Below are 15984 nucleotides of genomic sequence, written 5' to 3' on the forward strand. Positions count from 1 at the left end.
GTGGGGGGGGGGGGGGGGGGGGGGGGAAGCTGAGAATGGGGGTGGGGCCTATTGGGTTGGGTCTGTGGGGGGGACTAATGCCAGCGGGTGGGGTTAATGCACTGGGAAGGGCTTGCTGGGGGCAGAACAGGGTTACCCAGCAGTACCTCCCACCAAAGACACAGATGCTGAGGTCCCCATGTGGGGACAAGGAGATGGGGGGCCCTGAACTACCTCGTTGGGGCAGGGGGGGAGGGAATGGCTTCTGCACCCACCCACACCCTTGGGAGCCAAAGCAAATGAGCGCGAGGCAACGCTCGCCTCTACCTCAGTGGGGGTTCGGTGCTGCTTATGCCACCCCCACCGCAGTGTGGCTGTGTGTCTATTAAAGGAACTGAACTGAACCAATCTGGAGCTGAGGGTGACACTGGGGATACTGCAAGCGTCGGTGGTTGGGATGGGAATAGCTCACAGGTTCAGTACACCTGTGACATATGGGGTGGCATCTGTGATGGCCAAGGCTTCACAGCCCATGCTGTTGTTGCCTCTACCCCAGGACTATTCCCACTTCTTGGGTTCTGGAGTGCAACTTGGTGCCTTGTCATGCACAGAGCAGGATGGGCAACAAACCAAGTGTCGCTGAGGGCTACGAGGCCTCACACAGCCTAACCATGAATGGGAGATCCCTGTGCCATGTGGGGATATGGTTAGAAGCTGTTTGGGTAATTGCTGCAGGGTTGCAGCCTGAGAGTGACCAGCCTGGAGGCACAGGTACACACACAGGTGGTCACAGGCCTGTGTGTTATGGGGTGCAGAGGGGAAAGTGTGAACAAAAACAGCTTGTCGGATGGCAATCCTGAGCACAAGCCTCCAGCACCCGTATCAACACCAACCCCCAAACTCAGGGTTCCAATAGTGAGTCCCGAACAGCAGCCACGGGAACAGAGCCCCCAGCACTGGTGCAGCTAGGTCCCTGGTGCCCACGAGGACAGCCATACCTCCTATATGGAGGATGGCAGTGGGGTCATCATCTGAGGACACCCTCGTTCATGGGACCGCCAGCCCCCTTGGGACGCCCCCGGCTGCCTCTGGCGCTGTCCATGGTGCTGCAGCGCGGGGGAGCAGGGCTCGTGGGGAGGACGTGGGTGGGGGACACAGAGGCTGTGCAGGGAAGCCAACAGAGTGCGGTAGTGCTGGCCCCGGTATGAGTGTGACCACACGGGCTGCACAGAATCATAACTTGTCCCGAGTTGGAAAGGACTCGAGATGATCATCGAGTCCGATAGCCGGATGTGAAGATGCGAGGATCATGAGTGTGAGTGGCTAGATTTGTGTGCCTCTGTGTCTGTGTCCATGTGCCAGCATGCATCCCATAGCACAAGGGGCCCCCAGGGAGTTTGTGCTGGGTGCTGAGATGTGAGTGCCAGCGCTGCACGGGTGTGAGACAGCTCAGACCTGACAGAACTCCTGTAACCCCAGCATAGCTTGCCAAGCGGGGCTGGAGTGAAATCGATGCAGCCTTAATTGGGGTCTTGTGTCCCTTGTCACTGCTGAGCCGTGCTGGCTATAGCACATCGAGTGCCAAGGCCCCAGGGGATCACGAGTGTACAGGTGGGCCAGCATCCTCCCTTGTTACACAGCTCAGGGGGTGATGTGCAATGTCGCTCTCCCTGGGGGGCTCAGGGACACAGCTGCTGTCACCTGAGTAACCAGCCCTGATCGATGCCACTTCCTGCATCCCACAGGGAACATAATTGAGCAGGAGAGAGGAGGTGGAGGTGTGGGAGGGGGGTGCAGAGGCAATCCAGCTTAGCAGGAGGAGTGCTGGATCCAGCTTCAGCAGCAGAATGGGGGCAGGTGCCCGTACCACCACTGTGTAACTGCAGGGACAGGGATGAGGATAGGGGTGTGGATAGGGATGGGGAAAGAACTCTCCTGGCAGCCTCCGAGACTCAAATTGGGAGTGATTTACTATGCATCATACAAGACTGTGGGCAGCCAGTGGCTTCAGGCTTGTCCTCTGACCCCAAAGCCCCAGTGCCTGAGCCCCAGTCTGTATTTCTCACTTTCTTGGGGTGGATTATCTTCTTTGATCTAGCACACGGGTTTGGGCATTCATGGGCATCATCCATCCTGCTGGGCATAGGCTGCAGTAGAGCTATTCCTCTCTAAAAGCAGACCAGCACGGTGTTCACAGCCTCCAGGCTCTGCTGCAGCCCCCAGCCACTTCTGCTAACGAGGCAGTTTCTAATTGTTGCCTTTGTGGAACAAAGTGCAGCTTTTCTCCTCTGAAGATGCTTCTTCCACAGCCCAGCTATCGATCTTTGGGAAGAAAGGCAGAGCTCTGGGTCTCAGCCTGTTCTCCCCATCCAAGCACTTTGCTCAGCTTCTGCAGGGAAGTTTCAGGGGCTACGAGTGTTGCTGGATCCCCAAGTCATCCTATAACTCCTTTCTGGTGGCCGCATGAAGCTCCCTGCAATAACATATCTATAGAGGTTTCTCCAAAAGCAATATCTCCTGTTTATTTCCATAGAATCTACAACAGATACAAAGAGCACAACAACACTATCTGATAGAGCAAATTCTTAGCTACAAAACACCGTTTTTTCAAAACAGCGACCACTATTAACTGTGCATCTTCTAGCAATGAACAAGAGCCTGCATGCTGCTTTTGTAACTATCTGTATGAGCAGAGGTGACACACTGCCACTGTCACCCACTGTTGAAACACACCACCTACCAGCTCACATCTGCTGTTTGTTCTCCATAAATGTTCAGCAAGTGTTGATGAATGTCAGTGAATGCAATTGTTTCTGCAGGAAGGAATTCAGTGACACATCTTTTCTTCATACACACTCCCGTGTCAGACAACATTTTATCAAACTGCTGCCTCTGCTGCCATCTGTCACATGGCAACAAAATGTAACAGGATACTGTTGGGAAAGTTCAGTCTCCACAGCCATACCATCAACATCAGCCTATGATATTGCAGGTCAGCAGAATAAAATAGGAGGCATTGCTTTCAGAGCAGTCCTGTAGAAGGACAAAGCTTTTTCATAGCTTTGCTCTCAAACTGCAGCCATCACTGGCATTGCTGGCAATGCTGATGAAGTACTTCCTATTAGCAGATGGCTTTGACCTAAAAGACAGGCCTGGATTAACCACTCCGGGTCTCTCTGGTGACAAAGCAGTCCCATACTCTCAGCTTAGTGGATGAAGGTAAGGCTGTCGATGTGGTACCAGGATTTCAGTAAAGCCTTTGACACTGTCCCCCACATCCTCATGGAGAAGCTGGCTGTCCATGGTTTGGATGAGCATACGCTCCACTGGGTCAAACACTGGCTGGATGGCTAGGTCCAAAGAGTTGTGGTCAGTGGAGTTAAATCCAGTTTTTGGCTGGTAATGAGTGGTATCCCCCAGAGCTCAGTGTGGGTCCACTCCTATTTAACATCTTTGTTAAGGATCCTGATCAGGGGACTGAATGCACCCTCAGTAAGTTTGCAGGTGACACCATGTTGGGAGGGAGTGTTGATCTGCCTGAGGGGAGAAAGGCACTACAGAGAGACCTGGATAGACTGGATCAATGGGCCAATGTAAACTGTAGTTTCAGTAGGGTCAAGTGTCAAGGCCTGCAGTTTAGTCACAGCTCAGGGGCAGTTCAGTCACAGCCCCAGGCAACTGCACAGACTCAGGGAGGGGTGGCTGGAAAGCTGCCTGACAGAAAGGGACCTTGGGGTACTGGTGGGCAGTTGGCTGAACATGAGCCAGCAGTGTGCCCAAGTGGCCAAGAAGGCCAGTGGCATCCTGGCTTGTATGAGGAGTGGTGGTGAGCAGGACTAGGGAAGTCATCCTGCCCCTGTACTTGGCACTGGCAAGGCCTCACCTCAAGGGCTGTGTTCAGTTTTGGGCACCTCAGTACAGAAAGGACATGGAGGTGCTGGAGCAGGTCCAAAGAAGGGCAACAAGGCTGGTAAAGGGCTTGGAGAATGTGCCCTATGAGGAGAGACTGAAGGAACTGGGGCTGTTTAGTCTGGAGAAGAGGAGGCTGACGGGAGACCTTATTGCTCTCTTCCAATATCTGAAAGATGCTTTCAGTGAGAGTGGGGTTGGTGTCTTCTCACTGGTGACAAGTGACAGGATGAAGGGAAATGGCCTCAAGTTGTGCCAGGGGAGGTTTAGGTTGGATATCAGGAAACACTTCCTAACAGAAAGGGTTGTTAAGCACTGGAATAGGCTCCCCAGGGAAGTGGTTGAGTCACCATCCCTGGATGTGTTTAAAAGCTGTTCGGATGTGGTGCTCACGGACATGATTTAGCAGAGGGTTGTGAGAGATAGGGTAGCACGGTTATGTGCTGGTTGGACTTGATGATCTTTAAGGTCTTTTCCAACCTGAGCGATTCTATGATTCTGTGATTGTACGATTCTATGAGAGGCACAGAAAGATGCTCTGGGGTCTCCAGAACCAATCGCTTTGCAGCCAGGGAATCCTCCGTCTGTGGTGGCTCTGCTGCCATGCATCCATCTCAGCCCTTCAAGAGGTTTCTATGGCTGTGAGTGCAGGTGGGCTGGGGACAGCTGCTGCCTTCACCAGCCCCTCATTGCGTGGCTGTGGTCGATGGGAGGAAGGTGAATGCGGGCAGGTCGGGGCCTGAGGGAAAGCCCGAGGCAGCTCCTGGATTTCAAAGGCCGTGCATCCTCTGGTCCCGCCATTGCTCCGTTGCTTTTAACATACCCGAGTGCCTCTCGCCCGAAGGACCTCGCAGGAATGAAGCATCCATCGACCGCCCGGATGCCGCGAGACCCGCACGCCTCTCTCTGCAGTGCAAATCAGCATCGACCGCCCCGCTGTCTCCGGGGGGCTCGGCGCAGCCCCGCAGCCCTCAGCCCGCCCTGGGCTGTCCGTCGCCACGGAAACGGCCTCCCTTAGCAACGCGCCGCCATGGCAACGGGGCGTAACCCGGGCGGGGCGAGTCGGAAGTGAAGCCGAGCAGCTTCCGGTGCGGCGGCAAGATGGCGGCGAAGATGGCGGCGGAGATGGCAGCTTTACAGCAGCTACACTGGCGGCTGGAGGAATTGGAGCAGCGCATGGGAGTCGGCGCCTGCGAGCCACTAAAGGTCGGGGTTCCGTTCTTATCCCCTCCAACAGTCCGTTGGGGATCCTCCCGCAGAGGCCGCTCCACAGCCCGGCCACGGGCCTCGTGGCTCGCTGGTGGCTGACGGGTCCGTTCCCTCTGCAGGTGGCCGATGAGCTCGTCAAGGTGCAGGTGGCATTGAACAACATCGCCGGCAAGAGGGAGAGGATCAAGATCCTGTTTAAGAAAAGTGAGTGGGCTGCTGTGCTGGGGTCGTGCAGAAAGGTGGCAGTGATGCATGTTGTGAGCCCACATCCTCTTCTTGGGGCTCAGCTGGCTCCTTTGTGGTTCTGGTTCGGCACGTTTTGCCTAGAAGCAAATGAGAAAGTTATCTGTTTGCTGGTCTTCAGGGCGTTGTGGTGGTTAGTTAAAGGGGTGGGAGCTCAGGTAGTGTTTTTGTAGAATCATAGAATGACCTGAGTTGAAAAGGACCACAATGATCATCTTGTTTCAGCTCCCCTGCTGTGTGCAGGGTCACCAACCACCAGACCAAGATGCCCAGAGCCACATCCAGTCTGACCTTGAATGTTTCCAGGGATGGGACATCCACAACTTTCTTGGGCAACCTGTTCCAGTGTGACCACCCTTTGTGTGGAAAAACTTCACCTAAACCTCCCCGTCTCAGTTTAAAACTATTCCCCCTTGTTCTATCACTATCCAACCTTGTAAACAGTCACTTTCCTCAATTCTTTCAGTAATAGGGCAAAATACTGAGAGGATCAGGAGAACTCATGTGATTGACATGTGGCTTTGTGGCTGTTGCCAATTGGTGGAATGTTGTTTTTGTTTTGTTTTTTTTTATGGGTCAGTTTATTCAGCACTAGGCTTACTGGGTGACAGATGAGATCCACCTGCCTCAAAGGGCGAAAAGCCTGGTTGATGGAGTTCACTGAGATGGCTTTAAACTAGGTTTGAAGGGAGTGAGGGAGCAAAACCAGGCTCATTAGAAATGAGCTTAGGTGCAGCATATCAGAGCTAGGACTGAGAGCAATACTTCAGTTGAAGTGCATCTACATTGATGCACATAGCATGGGCAAGAAGCAGGAGCTAGAAGCCATTGTGTGACAGGAGAACTATGACATGGTTGCTATCACTGAGATGTGGTACAATGGCCCTTGTAACTGGAGTGCTGCAATGAAGGTTTGTAAGCTCTTCAGAAGAGAGAGGCTAGGAAGGAGAGGTAGTGGGGTGGCTCTCTACGTTAAGTAGTGTTTCATTTCTCTACATTTCAGAGCTGGTAATGATAAGGTCAGCTATTCTGGCTCTGTTCCCTCCCAACAACTTGTGTCCCCTCAGCACTCCTGACAGGCAGGACGTTATGAGAAACTGAAATGTGCTTGGATCTGTACGGCACTGGAGACTTGTGGCACCTTCCTAGAAGAAATTTTAGAAGAAGCATCTGGAAAACTGCCTGTCAGACTGGCCTTAGTACCGAGGAAAGTTATGGAGCAGATTGTCTTTGAGTCTGATTACACAGCGCGTGTGGGATAACCAGGAGATCACAAGCCAACATGAGTTCACGAAAGGCAGAATGTACTTCACTAACCTGATCTCCTATGACCAGGTAATCTGCCTGGTAGATGAGAGAAAGGCTATGGGCGTACTCTGCTCAGACTCTAGCAAAGCCTTTGATAGTGTCTCCCACAGTATTCTACTAGAGAAGCTGACAGCCTGTGGCTTAAACAGGTGTGCCCTTCTCTGTGTAAAAATCTGGCTGGATGGCTGGGCCAGAAAATGATGGTGAATGGAGTTAAATTTAGCTGGCAACTGGTCAGGAGTGATGTTCCAGGGGGTCACGACTGGGGCCAGTCTGGTCTAATATCTTTACTGATGATCTGGAGCAGGGGATTGAGTGCACACTCTGTAAGTTTGCAGATGACACCAAAATGGGAGGAAATGTTGAGCATAGGAAGGCTTTGCAGAGAGATCTGGAAAGGCTGGATTGCTGGGCTAAGGCTAAGATGAATTGAAGTTCAAGAAGCCCAAGTGCCAGGTCCTTCACTTTGTTCAGAACAGTCCCATGCAGCACCACAGGCTTTGGGGGAGAGCGGCTGCAAAGCTGCCTGGTGCAAAAGGATCTGTGGATGATAGTTGATAGCTGGCTGAACATGAGCCAGCAGTGTGCCCAGGTTGCCAAGGGCAACAGTATGCTTGCTTGTATCAGAAACAGTGTATTCAGCAGAACTGGGTAAGTGATTGTCCCACTGTCCCCAGTGCTGGTGAGGCCATGCCATGAGTATTGTGTTCAGTTTTGGGCCCCTCACTACAACAAAGACATCAAGTCACTGGAGTGTGCCCAGAGAAGGGCGACAAAACTGTGAAGATTCTGGAATGCAAGTCTTATGAGCGTCAGCTGAAAGACTTGTTTAGTCTTTCAGTCTTGAAAGGATTGTTTAGTCTGGAGAAGAGAAGGTTCAGGGGAGACCTTGTAGCTCTCTACAGCTCCTTAAAAGGATGTCACAGCGAGACAGGGATCGGTATTTTCTCCCAAGTAATCAGCAGTGGGATGAGAGATAATGGCCTCAAGTTGTGCTGGGAAAGTTTGGATTAAATGTTAGGAAAAAATTCTCTGAAAGAGTGGTAAGGTGTAGGAACAGGCTGCCCAGGGAAATGGTGGAATCACCATTCCTGGGGGTGTTTAAGAGAGATGTGGCAATGAGGAACATCAGTTAGCAGGCATGCTGGCGATGGATTGATGGTTGAATTAAATGACCCTAATGATCTTTTCAACCTTAATAATTCTATGATTAATTTTAGGATGTGGGGATTCAAACATCACCGAAATTATAATGGTGTTTCATAGACTGGTAACTGCTTGTTATTTTATGAAATAAATACTTTTTGTTATCTAATTCACACATGCCCCAAACTTGAAAGCCTTGGATTTAAACTTGCAGAATGTCACTTCAATTTGGTCTGTAATGTGATTCTTCCAGTGAGCTGCTGGGAGTGGAGAAAAGGCTGCTGCAACCCACTTTTTGCTTTACATAGCCATGCACAATACGCGTCTGGAGGACTTCTAGGGCCTGAGCTCTTGTGGGTTGAGAGCAACCACTCACCAGATCATCTCTCCCTTTTGTGTGTGGTGGAAGCACTAGAGATGCCATCCCAGTACTGCTGATCATGTCTGCAGAGCCTTCTCTAAGCCAGGGGCATCAACTGTGAACACAGAGCTGTGGTTCGTCCCATAGAGCTTTTTCACGGCCAAGAATCATGGCCTGGCACCATGGGAGCAGCACTGGGACGGCCGGTGTGGTCCAAGGCTGTGATGAGTGTTAGGTGTGAAAACAGTACAGTACATTTGTAAATCATTTTAGGAACCACAGTGAGGGAGAGTCCTCTGGTTTTTGTATCAAGGGCAGGAAGAAGCAGATTTAATTGGTATTGTTAGCTAAACAAAAAGTAAGTGATGGAGATGTCTGTAACAGAGCAGTTATTTGGGCCTGAGTCATTTATAAGTTCTTGGCCAAGGCTTTCCAAAGTCATTTGTCATCAAGTGCTGCAAACATTGGTGAATCTGAATAAAAATAGCACTAAATGTAGGGTGTTTACAAAGCAGCCTTGTGTGATGCAGTGCCATGGGGAATTCCACTTGTAAAAGCAGTAACATCTTTCTTACTTTGTGTCTTCAAACCTATCTTTTGCTTTAGTTGAAGATGTAATAAAATACCTAGACCCTCTGTACATTGACAGAATGGCTGTTCCAGACACTTGGAAGCTGGAGTTCATCTTGGCAGGTATGGCTTAAAATGAAAGGAAACAGGTTTTTAGCACTGCCGAAGCTGTATTTTGCATGTGCTGGATTGGGTTGAGTTACTTTGTTTAGTTATAAAGTTGTGAAAAAGCAAACCTCTTTAGAGCTAACTAAAATGTGATTTCTATGAGGATGTCTGTCCCCCCATTGTGCTCCTCTGCGCATGTCCATGCTGTCATTTTATCTCTTCTGATCTAACTATAGATCAATTTATCCATAAATTAACAAGGCTGAAAAGAAAAAGATGGAGCTTGAATAGCATTCTTCACCCTTTTTTTAAATACTCTGAGGACTGTAAGAAAAACAGGAGGATTTTGAGTATATATTAAATACCTTCTAGCTTTATTCTCCTTTGCCCCCAAATAACTTGGTTCAGCCTTATCTTGGTTATAGTGAATTAATTTTCGTGGAGATACTTCTGACTTAAGTTATCATGAATGAGAATGTACTCGTGAACAACAAAAAAGGCTGAATGAAATCATAAGCAAGCTCTTTTTTTGTAGAGGTAAATAACTGGAAAAAAGGAGCTGGAGTGTGAGTGGCAGTTCCAGCTGGTCATCATTTGGAGTAGGAATAAGTCCTTTTTTGGGGTGGGGCTATAGCTGACCTGTTTAAGAGCTCCTTTAACTTGGGAACTTCCAAGTCTGTTGTCAGAGACTTTCATGCCTTTACTCTAGCTTTGGCTATGAGTTTTGTTTTCTGTATTTGCCAAGCTGTTCTCTGGTGTGTTGTGTGTAAATGGTTTAGAAAACAGATTCATACACACTAATGCACCAGTATTTGTGAGAAGCTAAAACTCTATTTTTATTTCCTAATATTCCTTATTATCTCTCCCTGATCAGAGGAACAGGCTCTACCTTCCCGAGTAGCCCTCCTGGAGCAGGTGAAGAACCTTGAGCCCATCTTAGACAGTGCCAGTATCCAAGGTACGCCAGGTATCTCAGTTGCAAATGCTATCCTCCAAGCTGTTGTCTGTGCTGTTCATTTTTTTGTGAGCCTCAGACTTGAGAACAGCTGAGCACACGACTTAGTGTCAATAAAGTAGTGGTATACTGTGGTAAACACAGTGGTATATCTGCTCCTGCCTCACGTTGCTCTTATGTTCCATGTCTAGAAAGTGTGCAGTGTCTAACAGAGCACTGCTGAATGTCTTAGCTGTTACCAAGCACACCTGGGGTGGGAATGTGACCACTGCACCAAGGGGTCAGGGAGGTGACTGTGTAGTTCAGTAAAGAGGTTGGAGGCAGTGGCTTGGCAAAGGGTGAGAAACTATGACTAAGCACTATGTGCAATCCCCAGGCTCTGGTGACTCTCCTGGGTTCTGCTTATGTGCTGTCTTATATCCAGAACATCAGTGTTCCTTGTGTAGGCAGAGATGTTTCTTTTAATGTTTACTACAGTGTTCATCTAATTGTTTACTCCCTCAATGCAAGCATCTGCTAACTCACCCTAACTCAAGTAGTTAGCAAATAAACCTGTTATTTAGTGTGCAGTGTAGCTATGTGGGTTTTTCTGTTAGTTGGCTTTTTTTAATTGTGTAAAAAACGTTTTTGGAATGGAGCACTTGAATTCACTGAGCAGAATTTTGCTATGACATGCCCTTGGAGAAGCAATGTTCTTTTTTTTTTTAATAATTAATCCTTCATGATGTAAAACAAGCAAAATGGATTTTTGTGCTTTCAGCGGCTCCTGAACATGCAGCCAAACTACAGCGACTCTCTCAAATCCAGATACAGCAACAGGTAGTGTGAATGTTCATGACTGTCTTCACTAGCCAGAAGAAGGAAGCATTTGATAGTGGGTGTACTGATGATACCCTTGTATCTGCAGCTATTTGAATTATCATTTATACCACACCTTTAAAACTGCAGCAAGAAAAAAAAAAAAGTTTAAGAACTTTTGGGGGAGATACCTAGGATTACTAACATTTGACTTTGAGTTGGAAAAGCTTTTTACCTACCATAAGCTGCTCAAAATGGAGGTTTGAGCACCTCTTAGTAAGCAGCAGTGTGTTTAACCAGCTGCTGTTCTGCTTTTCACTGGAACACTGAAATGTTGCACTTCTTCAGTGTCCCAGTCTCTAGAAGGCTGTTAATGCTGTCACTTTGTCTCTTTCCTTCCCCATTTGAGTACCCCATGAGGTGGGAGGGTGTAGCCTGGGCAGCACTTAATGTCCCCCTTCTTATGTTTTCCTTCTGAGGCAAGGAAAGCACGGATGCTAAGAAAGAGCACGCACCAGTGCTAGCATGGGTGCTCTTGCACTGTGTGAGCATGGGTGTTTCTTCATAATTTTTACTACAACTATGGAAACTCTTTCAGCCACGGTGAGTGGTCACAGCCAGGGCCTGAGTTTCAGTTTTGGTACTAGCCTTGGACAGGGTTTCCCTCGTGTTGCCTGGAATTACAGATGTCCTTTAACTTATTTACTGCTTACTCATTGAGGCACTGTTTTTTGCAGGAGCAGTGTGAGCAGTTTACTGATGAAGTCAAGATGCTCTTGGAAAACTACAACAAGACAGTATCCTTTTAGCTGGTGCCTTGGACTGAACTGCGCACCTGTCTGTTGGGCCACCTTGTCCTATCAGGTAGCTGGAAGCAGGCAATGTCCAGCCTTAGGTTTAATAGCCAGTACCTTTTCTGGTGTAGTGATGCTTGTGTTCCTTTCATTATACTTACCTCAGGAGTGGAGTCCTGATACAGTGCTGAGAGACAGAACTGCCTATCTGAGACAGGAAGGGCAGGATGTTGCTTGTGAGACAAAGCTTTTTTGCTGGATCTGCTTACAGTGTGGCGTGGCACAAAGGAGCTAGCATGTCATTTGAATGTGCCTGTGACCTGCCAGAGCCTTGCAGCAGCTCATTCTCATCCCAGTGCTGGAACGCATCCTGAACTACAGTGGGTGGGGGAGCTCTGCTTTTCTCTGAAGGAAGACCTTTAATTTGCAGAGCTGTGCAGTGTTTGGAAGTGGCTTCTGGATACCCATTGGTGTGTACTTGGTTTGAGTCTATGTAGTATACATCCAGTTTCCTTCACCTTTTTCTCTGTCAAGGAATTGGTTTTATATCAGTGCTGTCAGGCTGATGAGGGCTGCTCTGGCTATACTGTTTCCTCCTTGAAGTTTTCACTTCTCTTTCCTTAAGAAGAATATCCAGACTCTGCTTCTCTCCAAGCAGTTTGTCCAGTGGAATGAAATACTAACACAGCTGGAAGCAGCCAGTGAAGTGAAACCCACAGCAGAGTGATGGCAAAGCTGGGAGGGCAAAGAGCCAAGGTCTTACGACCCTGCTGGCCTTGAGTTACTCAGGAGAGACTGCAGCAGCTGCTTGCATCCTCTTGCCTCAGCATCTTTATACTCACCGTGAGTATGCTACAAATGATGACACAGGCTCGTGGGGGCACCCTGGCTTTGTGGTCCTTAATCAAAGCTGCGCTGTCAATATGCCACTGTTTGCATATAGTTTTCTCTTAATAATATGCTGTCTTGCATTTTTATGTTTTCAAGCTGGTAACGTACTTTAAAAATCCCTTTTTGCTCTTATTGTGGATCATAGTAAAGCTCTAATACACTACCTGGCTTGTCTCTTCCTACCCTGAATGCATGAGTGGCACAGAATGCCTGGTTAAACTCAGGCAGATCCATGTGCTGCCAACTGCCCACGGCTGATGTCTCATAAGGCAATGTTATGCCTAGCGTGAACTGGAAGCAGTCATCTGCGTGTCCCTTCCTGGGGTGACTGCTGGTGTCTTGTTGTGCGACAGTGAAAATGGGAACTCCTGGAGACTGGGAGGAGCAAGTGACCCTGGCCTACGTCCTTCCTCTGCTTACTAGAATGGCAAAAAGTGAGTCAGAGCCCCAGCCAGTCCTTTCTTATTGGCAAAGAGGCATTTGCTGCCCCCTGCCTGTTCTGGCTGGAGCATGGGATTTGTCCACTTTCTTAGTGTGAGCATATGCCTTTGTGAAGCCAGCAGCTCCTAAACCATCCTGTGTGGCTTGTAGAAAATATGACAGTGAAGGGGTGATGTGTGTGTTATACAAGGTAGGCTGGAAGCCAGGCAGATCTGACACCTGGGTCACAGGTGAAGGTGAGCCAAAGGAGCGACTATGTACCACACAGATCACTGCTTGTAGAAGGGGATGCTGGCCTCTTGCTGACACTGTGGGAGCCCAAAGCCCCCTTTGGTCAAAGATGTGGCACTGAGCTTGGTGCTTTGCCTCCAGATGAGTTGCTGAGAGTCCCAGGCTGCCTCGTGGCATGCCCAGCTGAAGGTGAGCCAAAGGAGTTCCAGGAGGAATAGCTGGTTCTCCTTGACTAATCCTCATCTAACTCTCATCACCTTGTCCTCCTGTACAAGGAGTAGTACACTTCCCTCATAGAATCATAGAATGGCCTGGGTTGAAAAGGACCACAATGATCATCTAGTTCCAAGCCCCTGCTATGTGCAGGGTCGCCAGCCACTATACCAGACTGCCCAGAGCCACATCCAGCCTGGCCTTGAATGCCTCCAGGGATGGGGCATCCACAACCTCCTTGGGCAACCTGTTCCAGTGTATCACCACCCTCTGTGTGAATCTCAGAGCTGAAAGTCACACCTCCATCACCAATACGTCTGCCAGTGAGCAATGCAGGATATGAGAGCTCTTCAGCCCAACTCATCCGTACAAGTCACTTTATTTCTTTGAAGTGGGTGCTCTGGGTGCTCTTTCATCTGCTTTTCCTATGGTGCCATCACTTGTTTCCTTAGTTCCTTTGGGGCATGCCTCAGCGCCAGCTGCTTCTGATGGAGCAGTCATTTAGATGCTGGCAGAGCCCTCCTTCCACAGCACTGCTTCACAGGCAGGAATGTGGCCTTACAGCTGGGGAAGCAGATGGGCACTGAGCTGAATCCTGCTGCCCTACATGCAGCTGAGCAGGTGGAGGGTTCCCCAAGCTGCTGCTGTGTGATAAGAGCTGGCTGCAGGCGGTGTTTCCTATTGATGAGGAAGAGATTGGCATGCCAAGGTGGCCATGGGCACTGCAGCTGTTCAGTGGACTGCCGTACTGCTCTAAGGAATCTCTGAAGCTTTACCTCCAGGCACAGATCAGTCTTCCCCCTCACCGATGGCTGGACAGAGGGGCAGTCACTGGCTCGTGTGTGCCTTAGAGCCCTGAATCTCAGTCGTGGTTGCACCAGAGACTTTCAGGATCTCTCTGTATACTCTCTTCCTGAGGAGCATTCCAGTGACCCCTACACAGCTCTTGTCAGTGGTAGAAGTATTCTGCCCCAGGCCCTGCAATACCCACTTGTTGAACTCCTAGTTCAGCTCCACATTCTGGAGTATCAGCAGCTGTGCTGGTCCTGGCACCAGCACATTCTGGGATGTCTTGGTGATGTTGACATCCCCTCACTGTCTCAGCCTTTCTTTCCTGAGGAGGTTGCCTGCAGACAGGAGTTCATCCTGTGCTGCAGCAATGACTAGGACTGCCCTGGCTGGGTGAGTTTAGGACAGGGAGGCACCGCAGTCTCCCTGCTTGCTCCTTGAAACACTGTAGCTGTTTGGACAGGGTGCCCAGATGCACTTCGATGCTTTTCTGTGCCACGTTAATGCTGAGTTCTTTATATACTCTTTCACTCCTTAGAGACTGAGCAGTGTGGCTGGGCACCATCCTTCCTGGGGCTCCTCTTTGCAGTCAGGGAGTTGTCATCATTTCTTCTGGTAGCGCTCTGGGCACTGGGGGAGCTGCAGCAGGACAGGCGCTACCAGCTCTGTCAGGTCCCTCCAGGCTGTCTTCCAAAAGTCAGGGCCCAGAGTGCCCACGTGCTCAGGCACCAGCTGCTGCAGCTCCTGGTCAGCTTTGCTACAGCAGCTGCAGATGGAGCAGGAACACCAAGGCCCACACATCTCTGTCAGCACCTGCAAAATAGGGAGGGGGCCTGAGCCCAGGGACGCCCTTGGCCCATCTGGCCGACCTGAAGCGTGCCAGTTCCCAGTCCAGGGCTGGGCTCCTCTAATGGGCCCAGCACTGCCTGGCATGCATCAGGGCAAGCGTGGGGCTTGGCGCTGATCCACAGGAGACTCACCTGACTGCAGTGCTGCTGCTCCTCGCCGCCACCATCTCCTCAGTCGCAAGCGTTGTCTGCCAGCCTGCGGGCATAGGAACGTGGCACATGAGGCTCCCGCGCAGTGGGTTCCGCGTCCCACGGCCCCGTATCACCCCGTCCTCAAACTCCCGCTCTGGGGGACGCGGATCCACCTCCCTGACCTCAGCTCGGCCGGGCCTGACATCACCATTCCGTCACGCCCACCTGGACTCCACGTCCAATCAGGAGCCGGAGCGTAAGCGGGGCACCGCCCTTCAGTCCCAGCGCACGCGCACATCTCGTGGTGGCTGCCATTTTGCGGCGAGGGGCGCGGTGCGGCGCCGCCGGTAGGTGAGCGCGGTTCCCGGTTGCTCCCAGGCTCAGCCCGGCTGCGTCGGGCCCGTCCTGCAGCCCGGAGCCTGCAGAGCGCATCCGGACATGGACTCCCGTTCACCGCGGGACTTTTTCCCGCCCCGTGCTTCTTCCCCGCGCGGCGGCCGGCCTGCAGGACTGGCCCTGTGGGGCTCAGCCTCCTCCAGCCTCTCTTTGGCCCCCGCCCTTCCGCGGCCGTATCGCCGTGCGTGCGGTGGGCCTGTCCGGGAGCCGGGCGTGACTACAGGCCCAAAGGGGGGGAAAGCGTGGGCCCACTTACCTGAACTCTTTCGTTTGTTCTTTGCTTTTCCCCAGGATTCCGCCAGCTGAACCTGCGCTGCTCATTCCCAATGACCCCAGCGTTCATGTTGCTGACCGGTGCCTAGGCTGCCTGTGCTAGAAATGACCGCTTCCCTTTGCACTTCTGCACATCCGGGGTATTCTGGTGGATAGTTTGTATCTGCCTTGTCTGGGTGCCAAAACCTGACGGTGCCCTTTGGAGAAAAGATTACATGTAATTGGAGGAAGAAGTCCTTTGCACAGCGTTTAGAAATTTCTCAGCTGCAGGTGCGTGGAGGTGCTGAGACTTTTCTCGTGGTCAGTGAGGCTGAAATCGTGCCAATGGCAGCCTCAGATTCAAGCTCTGCTGTGCTGGCACAGGTTGCTGGAAGCTGCAGATGCTGCTGA

At 50.7% G+C, this 15984-nt stretch overlaps 2 protein-coding genes and 1 long non-coding RNA gene across 4 annotated transcripts in view; 2 read left to right on the forward strand and 1 right to left on the reverse strand.

The window, feature by feature from the left end:
* Window positions 1-4957: 4957 nt before the first annotated feature.
* Window positions 4958-12434, forward strand: DCTN3 (dynactin subunit 3). Its single transcript, XM_052670113.1, has 7 exons — window positions 4958-5094; window positions 5217-5301; window positions 8762-8848; window positions 9708-9791; window positions 10549-10607; window positions 11324-11383; window positions 12018-12434. Exons 1-7 carry the CDS (start codon window positions 4990-4992, stop codon window positions 12105-12107), a joined length of 570 nt encoding a protein of 189 aa, XP_052526073.1. The 5' UTR covers window positions 4958-4989; the 3' UTR covers window positions 12108-12434.
* A 104-nt stretch (window positions 12435-12538) lies between these two features.
* LOC128074356 (uncharacterized) lies at window positions 12539-15705 on the reverse strand. Its single transcript, XR_008203175.1, has 3 exons — window positions 15578-15705; window positions 14926-14989; window positions 12539-14758 (listed from the first exon to the last, which is right to left on the reverse strand). It is a non-coding gene; the product is annotated as an uncharacterized LOC128074356 (long non-coding RNA).
* The window catches only part of RPP25L (ribonuclease P/MRP subunit p25 like), an 85015-nt gene continuing 84225 nt past the window's right edge, over window positions 15195-15984 (forward strand). For both annotated transcript variants that reach the window (XR_008203174.1, XM_052670117.1), the window contains exons 1-2: window positions 15195-15276; window positions 15613-15864. The gene's annotated coding sequence lies outside the window, so the exon portion shown is untranslated. The remainder of the gene's footprint in view (window positions 15277-15612; window positions 15865-15984) is intronic.

Source organism: Tympanuchus pallidicinctus, unplaced genomic scaffold, assembly GCF_026119805.1.
Source record: "Tympanuchus pallidicinctus isolate F22 unplaced genomic scaffold, pur_lepc_1.0 scaffold9, whole genome shotgun sequence".
Taxonomy (NCBI): domain Eukaryota; kingdom Metazoa; phylum Chordata; class Aves; order Galliformes; family Phasianidae; genus Tympanuchus; species Tympanuchus pallidicinctus.